This window comes from Salminus brasiliensis, chromosome 8, assembly GCF_030463535.1.
Source record: "Salminus brasiliensis chromosome 8, fSalBra1.hap2, whole genome shotgun sequence".
NCBI lineage: Eukaryota > Metazoa > Chordata > Actinopteri > Characiformes > Bryconidae > Salminus > Salminus brasiliensis.
Window position 1 is genome coordinate 21,454,995 of NC_132885.1, and position 15,129 is coordinate 21,470,123.

General features: G+C 41.6%; 1 protein-coding gene across 4 annotated transcripts in view; it reads left to right on the forward strand.

Moving 5' to 3' along the window:
• myo16 (myosin XVI) overlaps nucleotides 1-15,129 on the forward strand; it is a 183,516-nt gene that overhangs the window by 53,454 nt on the left and 114,933 nt on the right. For all 4 annotated transcript variants that reach the window (XM_072686093.1, XM_072686092.1, XM_072686091.1 and 1 more), the window contains exons 3-4: nucleotides 4,493-4,563; nucleotides 5,119-5,262. In XM_072686093.1, coding sequence (XP_072542194.1) covers nucleotides 4,493-4,563; nucleotides 5,119-5,262 — 215 coding nt within the window. The remainder of the gene's footprint in view (nucleotides 1-4,492; nucleotides 4,564-5,118; nucleotides 5,263-15,129) is intronic.

The following is a 15,129-nucleotide window of genomic DNA, read 5'->3' on the forward strand; positions in this document are numbered from 1 at the left end:
GGGAAAATATTGCCAAGCATATCATCATTTATTGGTAATTGGAACATTACTTATGTAGCATATATTACAAAATAGCTTCCCTCAAGAGCATTGTCATTTTGCAGCTTACTGAGAAATCGGTGTAGATATTAGTTCATATTCTAACATATAGAGTGCATCACAGATCATAGTTCCCTTCCGTTGTACCTGTTACATCGTACCAGCAGTGCAGCTAAGAACCGAGCATATTGCTGAGTCAGATCACTGTAACAACATCTCATAAATATGAATGTGATGGGATTGAAGCTTTTGCATAAACACTCACCCACTCACACCACACATACATAATCAGATCGGGGATGTTTACAGACTTGCCCACATGCAGATGATAAGCAGATTGAATAACCATGTAGACAGACTGCAAAGTCAAGCACATGTCTGCCCGATCCAGCTGTGAGGAGGGCAAACCTGGCTGCTGAAAGCACATCTGTTTGATGTAATGACCACTTTAGTACAGCCACCCCCCTGGGGGTCATAACATTTCAACACAGTGGGAAAAGAGCTGAATAACCAGGTCTATCATAGCTTCATTACTGCTGCAATTAACCAGGCTCCAGTGAGCAGGTACAGTTTGACTGCATCATACATGAAGGTTTTTCCTGGTAAGGCCTTGGTCAGGTGTTTTCCAGACACTTGGAAGGCAGATGATATTGTCTTCGATTGCATATTAATCAGTGCAAGAAGCTACAAGAGGTGTCTGGAGTGGTTTGTTATCTGTTTGGTAACAATTCTGTCCAACACAAGCTCTAATATGATGTTGCCATTGCTGTGAGTGACGAAATGTGCTCTGTTGAGGGTCCAAACCTAATTTTGAGCAGTGAAAGGAAAGCTGTTATCTTTGAATAGCTCCTGATTACTTTGACATATCAGACAGTGTGCATTCATTCTCATTTCCTCTGCAGAGTCTTCATTTATTTTTATTTTCCTGTATTGTCAGCGCAGTGTAATCTTGCTTGGAGTTGCATTTCCTGTTGGAGATCGCTCGGTGAGCTCGCAGATTCAGCTAATCAACCCTTAAGCTCTTCTCATTTATCACAGCGCCATTTTGGCACACACATGCCGTGGTTACAATCGACAAGAAATATGGAAGTTAAGGGTAAGAATGCCAGAGCCTCTGGGTCGTCTCTTATCTGCCAAGCCCTATAATCCTCGCTCCCGCCATGGGTGATGGGGTGTGTATATGAAAATCTGCATTTAGGTCCAGATTAATGTACTTGACTTTGCGGGTATAGAGTGAGCACCTGTCTCTCGCTGGCCAGCTAAACCTTACCTGAGGTAATAGGCGCTCCTAACATTTGGCCCTGATTCATCAAATATGATGGCTAAATGAGGCCACCTAAATTTTACCCATAATCTTTGGAGGAAGCTTTGGTGTTTGAATGGAAAACTGTCTAGCATCACGCTGAGAGATTGAGGGAATAGGAGGGCCATGCCACCCACTCAGAGAGTGCATGGCCAGTTGTGCCCCCTAGGACTACCAGTCATGGCTGGGGCATCATCAAAACCTGCAAATTTTAAATGCATGTACATTTGAGCTTTATAGTTTTAATAAAAATGCTTAATCAATGCAGTTAAGTAATCACAGTCATTATCAGTGTCATTGCCAGAATGTTGGCAATAACAAGCAGAAAATGTTGATGATGATGATTATGATGATGATGATGATGATGATGATGATTTGCACACGTGCTAATACTTATACTAAAATGAATATAGTCACCATAAAATTTGTAAATGTGAACTGGAAATTGCAGAATTCAATTATTATCATTAGCTCTTTAGCCCTTCAACCGAGCAGTGGACATAAATAGGAAAGTGATTGAGGATCAGAAACGCAGTCAGAGCAGATTTGGCAGCCCTTTAAAGCAGCCATATTTTTTATGGACTGCTGTCGGCGGCTTACGAACACCACTAATAATGCAAATCTTGGGGATTTGCACCCAACAGACCTCCAGTGCACAACCTTATGCCCATGTTAAGCATTGGGTATTCCTGAAAGTAGCTGAATGTCTACATACTTTTTGACATACAGTGTATATTTTTCAAAGCCTTTGTCATTCAAAAGAGCTTCACACTGGGACCACTGTCATGAGGGACAGCATTCTAATCATCATGTAATCTCCGCATCTTACAGTGGTCACTAGCTTCCAGTAGCAGTTGAGAGATACTTTTGCTTGTGAGAGTAAGGTCTCAGAGGGAGTGGCATTTGGAGGTCTGTGTAGTGCACTGATCTGAGCCGTGGGCCATGGCATTATGATAGGAGGAGGCTGCAGGGCTGTGTTCAGCATGGAGAAGCACTGAGCAGTGCAGCAACAGACACACACACTCTCTCTCTCTTTGGGGACTGTTACCGGTTCCCTACGGACAGGACAGGCTGTTTGTGTGTTTGTGTGTAAGAAAGAAAGAGAAAGATGCTGATTAAACCCGTATAAATAAGACTATGAAGAATAACAGCGACTGAATCCGAGAGATGGACTGTTAGGGTCCTGCTGCCGGTTGTGCGGTTATCTGGAGCCTGTAGATTGAGCATATTTGCACACATCTTAGCCTGCATTTCACTGCTGTTTTTAACAGGCGCTCTTAGTGTTTTCATTCAGAAATGCGTACAATATACAAGCGGCCTCTTGCTGAACAAGGGGATGATATGATATGGGGGTTTTAAAATGAAATGTTTGTCATATCACAGATTTTGTTTGGTGTAATATCTCTATTAGGATCACAAGTTCATGTTCAAGAGGCTTTATTATAGTTTCAACTACATACAAGTACACAGTGAAGCGAAATAGCATTCCTCTGGGACCATGCCGCAACATAGTGCAACACAACGCTACACAAGACTACATAGAGTTCAAATGTGCAAAACGTAGTTTAATAAACGAATATAAGTAAATGCGATAAATCCGAAGGACAGTTGGCACAGTACACAGACAGGACAGTGCTACATTGGCACAGTACTCAGTACTGAATGTGTATGGTGAGGACAAAGGTGTGCAGATGTGTAACATACTATGAGATATGTACAGAGCAGTTAGTGGGGCAGGATATACAGTATTCCTGTTGAACACTATGGCCCATTTAACTGTGCCGAAAATATATATATATGAGCAGAGTTGACCAAGATAGGGATTCTACCAAGCAGTCAACCAGTTTATTAGTTTGATTAGCAGATGTGGTTTGCAGGTGTCTCCTACTTTCAAGCTAGTTAAAAAAACAACAACAAAGAAAAAGTATTGACCCAAATGTTATCCTGAGTAGTGCAGTCATCTAACTGTTGACCCTATCATTAGAAAATTACAGGTTTATATGTCACAGCCATCCATGGCCCAGAATCCCAAAGAGTCTAATTTTCCTTGCTTTCTCTGGTTGGATAGGATGGCCTTCCATCTCTCCGCAATCATTCAGTGCGAAGCTAGCCAATATGAGTGTCTGTTAGCTGACAGTAACAGAACTGGCATTTACAGCAGTTATCTCCTCTAAAGGTGTTCAGCCGTCCGATGAGATTGCATTAGCAGCAATTCAAAAAGTCCCATGTGTTCATCTAACCCCCTTATTGTGAGCTAGTTAAAAACAACGATAATTAATATAGACCGAAATGGTTCTCCTGAGTAGTGCAGTCGTCTAACAGAAAATGGCCGGTTTGTTCCCAGGTGATGCCACAGCCATCCGTGAATGGGAGTCCCAGAGAGCATAATTTTACTTGGCTTCTATGATTGGATAGGATGGCCCCCATCATTCAGTTTGATGCTAGCCAGTCTGCGCATCTGTTAGCTGACAGTAACAGAACTGGCATTTACAGTAGCTCTCTCCTCCAAGAGTGTTTAGCTGTCCACTGGCGTTGCATTAGCAGCAGTTTAAAAAGTCTCAAGCCCGTGGTTAGCTTAATGTGTGTCAGAGAACACCTGTGCTAGCAATCGCCTTTTGAGCACTGATGGCATTGTGTGTTTGGGGAAATCTCAGCTAATGGGTGGGAATTGAAAAGGGCTGAATTGAGGATACAGTTAGAATTTCTGCAAAACATCATAGGTCCATCCCTAGTCCCCAGAATGTGATCTCACCATACAAAACCATGAAAATGTTGAAACTGGTGATCATGGAGAACTGGTGATCTCCATTCACCAGCACCATTCAACAAAATTCCCCCCGCCTCCTAGTTCTAGTCTCATTTGTACATTATGCAACAACGGGATACAGTCACCATTGTGAGAATATTGAATTATGAAAGCAGTGTGGGGGGAATCAGATCATTACAGCCCGTGTTGTTTTATTGTTCTGCCACAAAACAGCTTCTTGCATCTATTTCCTGTGTGCCCTCAAGACAACAATAATGGCAGAAGGTTTGTGAGGGAAAGAGAATGAAAGATGTAATTGAAAGGAGTAGGAGTGAGTCGCATATTCTGATGTCCTCGAGGTGCTGAAGAGACGTATATACCTCTGTGTATTTCTGTTGCTGCAGTGCTGAGGCTGCTGAAGGAGGGGGCTGACCTGAACACGCTTCTCTCCTCTGGAGGCTCCCTGCTCCATCTGGTAAGAATACACACTCTCCCTCTGGGTCTTCCACTAGCTCTCTCTCTTTCTCGATCAGCTTTGCCTCCTGATGCACCTGACCTATTCTATCTCATTCCTATTCTTTCATCTCTCTCTCTCATGAAACTTTCTCTCTCTATCTCTTTCTCTGTCTGAGCTTTTTTCCCCTTGGTTCTCTTTGGCCTTGCCCTTTTCCATCTTCTCTCCAGGCTTTCCTATTCAGCCCTCTATTATCTTTTTCATCAGTCATTCCCATTCTTCACTCTGCTATCATGTCATCTTGACACTATTCCTTCACTCTTCACTGTCAAGATGTATTTTTTTTGTAGTTCAGCCAAAAATTGCATATTCACAGGTGCACAAAGTCATCCAGAGAATAGTCAGATATAAAAAGGTCATGTGACATGTTAACATTTCCCTCTGTTGCTTTAATTCTGACATGCCACACTATTAAAATTCCATCCACCGGAGCTCTTTGCTGTTCGTCGGCAGAAAATGGGCCCATAGTGTGCGCCTCAGTTACCCATAATCCCACTCTGATCTTCCCCCCTGCAGTGCGCGCGCCATGACAACGTGTTTGCGGCGGAGGTTCTGATAGAACGAGGCGTGAACGTCAATCTGCAGGATGAAGACCTTTGGACTGCCCTGCATGTGGCTTGCGCCTGCGACCACGCTGATATGGTGCTGCTGCTGCTTCTGGTGAGAATCACAGAAACACACACACACACACACAAGTGCACACACACACACACACAAACACACAAACACACACACACATACTCTGATTTTTCCTTTTTAATCTTTTTCACATTCTTATTCCAGTTAACTCCAGTTTTACAGAAAAGCTTGGGTTGCTTTGACATTACCCACTACTAACTTTCTACACCATGATTATTATATTATGATTATGAACAGAGCAGTTCAACAGTATAGATGGTGTGGTAACTTTTATCATTAATGTTTAAATAGTTCTGATCAGAGGAGGATGGGTCAGGTCCCCCTTGTGAGTCTTGGTTCCTCCCAAGGTTTCTTCCTCCAGCTCTGAGGGAGTTGTTCCTTGCCACTAACCCTAACCCTAATCATAACTCTTGCTCACTGGGGGATCCTTCATGTCTTCTTGCATTTCTGTCTTTTACTAATGACTAATTGTGTAAAGCTGCTTTGTGACGACAACAGTTGTACAAATAAACTTGACTTGACTTGACTGGACATTATATGGATTTTCTTCAACATTAAAAAAAGGTTTTGCATATGTTTTTAAAACACATTTAAATGTGTATTCTGTATGCTACTGTGTTTTTACTGCTGGTTAAAAGATGTACAGGGATTGTTCTTGTAGGATACATGAGTATATGAAGAGTAAATGCACAAGCTCATTCTAAGGGCAGTCTGTATTGTTTTTGTTTTTTTAATAAATTATTCACCACTGCTTTAAGGAACTGATAATATCCTAAGATTCCCAAGTCAAAGTGGCAGAAATCTATTTTTCCCATTCTTTTCTTTTTAAATCATCAACCTATAAGGCCAGATATGTAGCTATTTCTGCTGTTTTGTTTTGTGTTTGACACTTCAAAAGAATGTAATCTAGCAATGTGTCTGTACAGACTACAGTTTTGACCACTCAAACACACAGTTAAGAGTACAAATCACATCAGTCCTGAAGAAGCACTTACATAATCAAACTGTGATGTTACCCAACCAGAGAGAGCAAGGCCAGTTGTGTTCTCTTGGACTCCTGGCCAACCTGCAATCTCTTGTTGGTAGAGCCAGTGCTTAAACGCTCAGTTTTAATGGGGTTCAGGTGACACTGTCACCATGTGAGATTGAAATCGCTGCTCAAGCGACATCGTTTAGTTTCAGTATGCAGGAGCGTCTAACATCAAGTTAGTCCTAATCATAGTTACAAAGACAGGACATCTGACCGTCGTTCATCTTTCTCATGTTCTAATGAAGAAGAGCTGAGAGGTGTTCAGAGCACAGAGGCTTGTGTTGCTTATTGCACTTGATGGCGTTTGTTACCTTACTTAAGTAGAAATTTTGGTTATCTATACTTTACTGGAGTAATTATTGTTCAGCTGTCTTATTACGTCTACTCCTTAAATTTTCAGGCAAGTATCCGTACTTTCTACTCCTTACAATTTAAAAATAGCTTCGTTACTCCTATTTCATTTCAGTTTGTTTTCATTCCGGCTTGTCATCGTTCATAAAAACAAACCAAAAAATTGAGCAATAAGGCTTGCGATTGGGATGTCGACTGACCCCTTCACTGTGAGAGTGTACCCCATATCTTGCTCCTCCAGTTTTTATTGGGAATCTGCTCCCTCTTCCACTTCATTCTAAAAGAATTCTTTTGATTTTCTCCTCCGGCCACATCAGCTGCCACACCCTCGTCTAAAAGAATAACAGGGTTCTCGGACTGACGCATGAAACGTGACAATAATATCGAAAAGATGAGAAGCACCCACCCACCCAACCATTCTCAGCAGGATATTGTGAATTTAATGAGGTGTTCCAGATTACACACCAGTCAAGCTCGTTAGATGTGTGTGTGTGTGTGTGTGTGTGTGTATGGGGTGGGGGGTGCTTGAGGTTAAAGAATGTAGGGGGTGAGGATTGTCTAGCCTTCTTGACAGCTCTTGCCCATAATTGGTTAGAAAGAAGCTCCTTACAGCTGAATGAGTTGCCATTGGCTTGTGTCTTGGGTGAGTACGTCTATGCTAAGATAAAATGCCAGAGTGACGTCCTTTGTCACCCACCTGGACCCCTGTAGTGACATGCAGTGTGTTTTGCTCCTCTGCTGTGCTTGTCATAGTTACGCCACCATCAGTGAGCACACACACATACACACACGTGAACACATTCAAAAATAAACATGCACAAAGTCACAAATAGGAAGGGCTCAGATTCAGGCAGCTTAAACTGAGGTTCTGTCAGAGACGTGTCAGGCATGTCGAAGGAAGGAACATAATCCTTGCATAGTGAAGCGTGCAGACAGATCCAGACGGGGCGCGGATTTCCCTGTCTGTGCAGAGTGAAGGCTCTCAGCCAGGCCATGGTGCTGTCAGATCACGCCCATTCAAACGGCAAACGGCAAACACACGCAGCAGCGTCCCTGAACCAGAGACGCTTAGAGAGCACTTCTCAGCAAGGCGAAACAACATGCTCTGACGAGACACAGCACTTAGAGATTAGTTTTGATGGAGGATTTGACAAGCCAAGATTATGAAGATTTGAGCATATAAAATAAGAAAATAGTAGAAAATAATAACCTGATGTTTGACACATCGATGTCTAGCAGGGCTGGACGATATCTCGATCAGTTATCGGTGAACTGATATCTCGTACTTGTACGAGCATTAATGATTAATGTTTGGAAAATAGAAATTCGCAACAGCTGTAAGCTTTACATTTTTAATAATTTGTCACATTCACAGTAATACACGGCACAGTTAGGGTTGAAATGCATTGATAACTGACTAGAACATATGAAGCAGATAGAAATGCAAAGTGGATCAAATATGAAGATCAAGTAAAAAAAAAATATATATATATTTATTTATATAAAAATATAAGTATTTGGACACCTACACATTACACACGAGTTGGCCCCCAATTGATGCTCTCTTCTACTGCATTTTATGCTGAATTCTACAGCATTGCTTGCTCAAATATGATCTGCATAGAGTGGTCATCAGACAGACACCTTCCTGCAGACGTATTACAGACGTCAGTGTGTGAAGAATGGAAAAATGTCTGAAGAATTTTCAAATAAGTAGTTTTAGAGATCACCCCTGCCTTAGGTCTGGTTAATGACCCAAGCTATTTGAACACATCTGTGGTCGTGTGTTACTATGATCATATATTTAACACAATTTGATACAATATGTGTACAAATGAATAACACAATAAGTTTCAAATTAAGATTTTGGGACAAATTGAAATTTAAACTTTTTTTTTGGGGGGGGGGGTGCAATGTAATTATTTTGTGGATTTAAAATGATGGAAAACCTGGTCAGTGATATGTATTTGAGTTTAGATTCTCTGTCCGACCCAAACCCACCACTTTCTAGCTCAAGAAAAAATTCTGTGATGTAGGCCTTTTTTTTATTGGTATTTTTTATTTTCCATAAAGCTGTGGTGTGATCATCACAATATAGCACAGGCACAAATCACACTGTGATCGTTAAAAAAATGCACAAGTTAGAATATAATCATGCGGCGCACACACCTGAGCTCCTCCGCCTGTCCGCATTACACTTCACCTGCAGCGCAATCTGAGAATTGCCATAGCCTTGTTATGTTTTTTTACGTGTTTGCACTGAGGCTATACACTTATTATAAATATATTTGTTTGTTTGGAAAGTATTTGATATTCTTAAACCTTGTTAAATTATATAAGAGTAGTCATTCAGACATCATTCTTGTAGCTTATTTTGCCGATGTTTAGGCCTGTGGATCATTGTTGGCATTGTTGGTGTTTTAATCATCAGAATCAGAATCAGAATCAGAATCTCTTTATTTCACCAAGTATGTTACCCATACAAGGAATTTGTCTTGGTGAGAGCAACACGTATGACAAGTAACAAAGAAACACAGAACACAGTCTTAAACTAAAGGAAAATTACACTAAACAATAAATAGGGTAGGGGATAAATTAAAAAAAAAAAAAAAAAAAGTAGAAAGTACTAAAGGTAATAAAGGTAATAAAGAGCTGAAAGATGTATTTACAGAAAAGAAAAGAACATCTGTACAGGTGTGCAAATAGTCATAGTGCAAAATAGGCAGAGTGCAAATAACTGTTCAGTCCGGTTTGGTACAGTTCAGTTGTAAGTTTAGAGGTTTACAGTGGGAGGTGACCACTGTGATTGAGGAGCGCTACAGCTCTGGGGAAGAAGCTGTTAGCATGACGTGTTGTGCTGGTTTTGATGGACCGCAGGATCATTGGGAGTTCCTGTTCTTAATAAGCAGTTTTAATAACAAGCCTCTGCTTCTTCCGTGCTGCACTGTTCATTACAATCCTTCTGAGCAGATTTCTGTCATTCAGACAACTCAGAATTGTAGTTAAAAAGGTCATTTTTAACGCTGTACTTACTAATGTACTAATACAGAATGTGCACAAGCTCGGGTAGAGTCGGGCTGCAGTTTTTGGGCTCGATCTGAGCTCTAATGTATATTTGTGAAACACTACTGGCATTTCTGTCTCTAGAACTGTTAGCTGGACCTTTTCAGCAAGTTCTCTACTACTTTTTGTAATGTTGTGTTGATCCGGCTTTCACACCTCTCTGTGCATGTATCTGTATGTGTGTGTACACTCACAGTAGGGTGACTTGATGTGAAAGAGAGGAAATAAGAGCTATTTTTAGAGCTGTGACTTCAAAGAGAACCTTTCCTGTGGAGAATTTGTCCTCCAAATGGTGCGGGCGAGGCAGGCTGTGGGTTATTTCCGCTGATTGGTTCCAATGTGGCTCGGCATCCAGATGTAAGTCTGTTTGCTGCGGGCACTGATAGGCTGTGTGAGTTTTGGTGTGTTTGGGGTTATTAGTCCACTGTGGCGTTGTGATGGCTTTGATGTTTCTAACCTCCATGCTGGGGTCGGTTTAACTGGTTGCTTGGAAGCTTGTGGAGCTGCTTCTCGTGGTATGGAGGAGCAGGTGGATAGGCAGGATACATGCATATGCAATATTGTTTGAGTTTGAGAAAGTTTCAGCAGCAAACGATAATGTATATGCAATATGTGATGCTAACTATAACTAATAAGTGAGTATGTTAGAGTCTCTTATGGTACATATGGTACAGTATATCTGTTGGAGAAATAACAGTGTACTCTGTGTATGATGGGTGATATTTTGCAGTGTATTTTGGGTCACCGGGTTATTTTATTATGGAGCTTTGCAAATAAAGTGAGCTGACAGGTGCACATGACTCGGCATTCTAACTTACAACCCCCAGACCCAGTACAGATTTTAGGCTTTGACAACAATTTCCTGTGCTCTATTTAAAGAAAGAAAGCAGTGGCGTTTCATGAAAAGAACCTCTTGCCAACTGTTAAGCATGGGGCTGGATCTGTTATGCTTTGGGGTTGGGTGGAAGAATGGAAGAATGAACTCCACTCACTGTTAGCTAATTCTGGAAGCAAATGCAACACAACCAGTCAGCTGAAGATAAAAAGGGGTTGGGTTCTGCAACATGACAATGATCAAAAAACCACTCATCAATAAAATTATATTTGTTTCTCTTTCCCTTTCTATCCCTAGTGGTGCTGCATAGAATGTTTCTCAAATATAACAGAAATTTACAGCTATGCAAGCAACCATGGGAAGTGTGTCCGTGTTTGCGTATGAGCAAGGCAGATGATGCAAATATTGCTTATTTATCGTCTGCATTTTTAACACAGTGCTTTGAAGCTCCCCTTTGTTGTACTTAGTGCGTCTGTGTGTGTGTGTGTGTGTGTGTGTGTAGTCCTTGGAAATGTATGAATGAACATTTCCAAAAGTAGGTCTCATTTGCATTGCAGCGTAAGAGGAGATGCTCGTAAGACACACACACACAGAGAAAGAGCCTTACAACTTCATTAGCAGACTCTCTCACTTCCCTGCAATTCACTCTCTCTTCCTTACTTACTCGCTCTCTCTCCTGAGGAACAGTGGAAATGGCTAAATCTTTTGTCACAGATTCTCAGTAGAACAACACGTTTAATTTCAGCAGTTCACCGTCAAAAACGTCTTCAGCAGGCTGAAATGCATCTCTGCCTTTAAACTGTCACTCTCTCTCCACTCTCCCACCTCTTCAAAATGGAGGCCTGTCTAATAATAGTCTTTCATACATCCCCTCTCCCTTCACTCGTGGATTTCTGCAGCACCTGTCTCTGTCAAGCGCATCAGGCTCGAGTTCAAATGACTGTACTGCTGATGGAGAACACATAGGAAGGCGTGAAGTGACTGCCATGCATTCGAAGGTTGCCTCCCTTTCCCCTTCTCTCGTGCAGAGATGCTGTGATTGACAGGCCTAAGCCTAATTGACATGTTCGCGTCCTATTAGCAGCACTTTCGGGAGCTTACGCAGGTATTGTGGATTAGTGGCACTTGCTATTGTTTTCTCTGTGGCGTGGTTATTAAGATAAAGAGCCGGAGCTGGATTCTCCACTGTGAGACTGCATTAGCATCAGCATCCACGCTCCTGCCACCGCTCACAGGTGAGTCAGCTCGCTCAGAAGGAACTGCTTCGTTGCCATGGATACAAGTCAGGGACCTCCTCCATACTACATTACAGGGCTTTCACTATGACTGCCTATACCCACCTTCATTCATACACACCAATTTGACTCTGCCATTTAATTCGGGAGCCCTTTTATTTCCGAATAACCTTCTAACCCTCCTTTAAAAAAAAAAAAAAAAAGATATTTTCACCCAGATTCTGTAAGTCATTCATTACACCTTCTCCACTTATCCAAGATCCAGTCCCTGGTGCCCTTTCTGTCCTGTAATTTTCCCATGCCTACCCTTTCTCACCCATTTTTCCACATTTCCATAGTGCAAGTCATTGATTTCTTTCTCTGCCTTTTTTTTATTCCTATTCCCGTCGATCAAGACTTGAAGTGCATCACCCATCTGATGTCTTTCTCCCTCTCCCTCTCTCTCTTTCTCTCTCCTTTTCTCCCAGAGCCTAGAGGCTTCTGTTGTGTGCTATTGTCTCTAATGTTAATGCTCTTATCTCCTCAGTGCAATGCTTGCTTTGGGATGAAGCCTCCTACTCCCACACCCACTCCAGGCTCTCTCTCTCTCTCTCTCTCTCTCTCTCTCTGCTTTGCTCTCTGTATTGCTCTCTCTCTCCTTTTAAAACCGAAACTAGGCCACTAGTTATTTTTTTATTATTATTTATTTACATAATATACCAGCTAATGACTGGAGCATATTTAATCTAGCTGTCGTTATGACATCACTGATATGCAGTATTAAACATGTGTATAGGTTTCAGGTTGGGCTGAAGTTTTATAAAAAATCAGTGCGTTCAGGGATCTTAACATTTAAATGGTCAAACACTCAGATATATTGTGTGTAAATTAAGATTTACTTAAAGGGGCATTAGTCAGGATTCAAGAAATGCAACATCTGAATCGGAATTGTCTTTCTAATGAAGTTAATCAGGACCCCCAGTGTAAATCTGCATCTTCCTAAAGTCTGATAGATGTCTGTCACCCTCTCTTTGCATCTGAGCAACATGGAGTTTTAGATTTAGCTAAAGCTAAAGGGAGAGGGATGACGGCTGCTCTGCTTGCCCTGTCGTCCCTCACATCTATGCTTCACAGCGAAATCGTAGTGGCTGGGTGCCGGGATGGACAAAAGGTCCCGAGGCAGCTCTGAAGCTGAGATCCACTGCCAGACAGGAAGAATGACTGGACATGCAGGGCAGCTGCTCCCCCAGTCGTGGCTCGAGCCCGTGTTTTTATATACGGACTGGTAACTGGTTTACGAATATTAAAATCTCAGTAAATCCTGAAGATCTGTGAAATCACAACCGCAACTCCTTATGTGTGTGTTGCCATGGTAATGTCAACAAATTGTGTTCACCAGAGATAGAGGGATATCAGTCAGACCACGTTTATTACAGTAGGACCACAGATTGTCAGAGAGGTCTAGTGAGTGCATTTTGGGAATTTGTGAGGAGGGATTTTTCATATTTCTGCTTTGTTGAACTTTGCTGAACTCTTCACTTAACAACTAGGTTTATTATTATACAAAGAAATTCAGTGTATCAAAATATGTTCTTAGGGGCATTAAGCTGCAGTGAACACAGCAACACTGCAATATTTTTTCCCCCCTGTACATCCTTCATCCTTACCTGTACTGCCTTCATTCCCAGCCATAACCACGAAGTAGGTCTTTAAAATTGCTATACATTCATCTAATCTTGTACTCTTGGACACAGATTCGTCTTGGTATAGAGATTGTTTGAGTGTTTGACCAGAACGAACATCAAACTCTTGTGTCTGGGGACTGTAATGGTGTTAGCATTTTACCTTGATATGTTGTGTTGTCCACTATGACATTTATCTTCTTAATGGTACAGTTATTAACCTAGAAACACTAAGAATTTGGCTGGTAATGATTTGCTGCTGTGAGATTAGTCATTTGCTTGTAATGAGCTCCTGTGAGTTTATCAGTCACTACCTGTGTTAGTTAGTTAACATTTGTTAGCTGCAGCTGACCAGTATTGCATATATTTTCTGAGGCTGGTTCACCCAAAGCTTTCCTTTCCTCATCGGTAAGAAAAAGGAGAGGAAGTGGACTAATGCTCTATTAGCATGTATAAGATGTATTTCCAAGCTGTATGTTTACAGGCATTCCAATTTGGCCTGTTGGATATTCACCTAAAAGTTCAGTTAGAATGCACTAAAATGCACAGTCAACCAAAAGGAGAAGAGTTGGAATCTGAATAGTAGAACTTAACTGAACCCATATTTTAGACATTAGAGAGATGCAGTGTATTGCAACCCCATGACACTCTTAAATCACTGTTCTCTGTTAGAAAGTTAATTGCACACTCCCTTTTGTACTGACTTTCCATTGGCCTATTATCATGACAGATTAAATTTAACAGAAGCAATTAAAGCAGGGCTCGTACGCCTATAATTGGGCACGGACAGCCATCATAAGACAGATTAGATTTAATAGTGCGTTTGCCCTAATTATTCCCTCATGTAATCGGAGTTAGGTGTCTGCTATTGTTTTTCCGCCACCCTGCCGAGGCGGTTTCATCTCCCTATCTCTCCCTCACTCGCTCTCTCTCTCTCTCGCTCTCTCTCTCTCTCTCAGAGAAGAGTCAAATCGGGCCTCTTATCTCCTCTTGCATTGTCACTCTCATTTATTGTGCCTACTAAACTGTGAGCACCTGCTGTGTGTGTGTGTGTGTGTGTGTGTGTGTGTGTGTGTTTGTTTGGGCACAGGTAAGCTACAATGGACATGCATTAATGGGAAATAGCCTATTGCAGATAGATAGTTTCATATATGTAATACGCTATGTGGACAAATATATTGGGACACCTGCTCATTTATTGTTTCTTCATTGTTTGAAATCAAGGGTATCAAAAAGAGTTTATCCTGCTTCTGTTGGAGCAACTGTGGATTTGATTGTATTCAGTGACTAGCGTTAGTGAGCTCAGGATGTTGGACAATCACCACCCCACCTCATCCCCAACTCCCCAACTCATCCCAGAAATGTTGGATGGAGCACCATTAAACCAGAGGACACAGTTCCACTGCTCCACAGCTCAATGTTGGAGGGCATTATACCTCTCTAGCCCATGTCTGGTATTAGGTATGGTGCCAATAGATTTTTCGTGTTTATCTGCCCCAGAAAGTCTTATTATATCGGCAGTCTCTTCTCTACAGGGACTAAAAAAGCTGTGTGTGTGTGCTTGTACACATAGGTGCAATGTTAAGTAGAAGTTCATTATCAGGGGTGTCCACAAACATTGGGACATGTGTGTGTGATTCATCAGTCAAAATGTCCATTAGATGTAAGTTACACATTTTTTCAGGGATGTTTTTGAGGAGTTTAGATATAAGA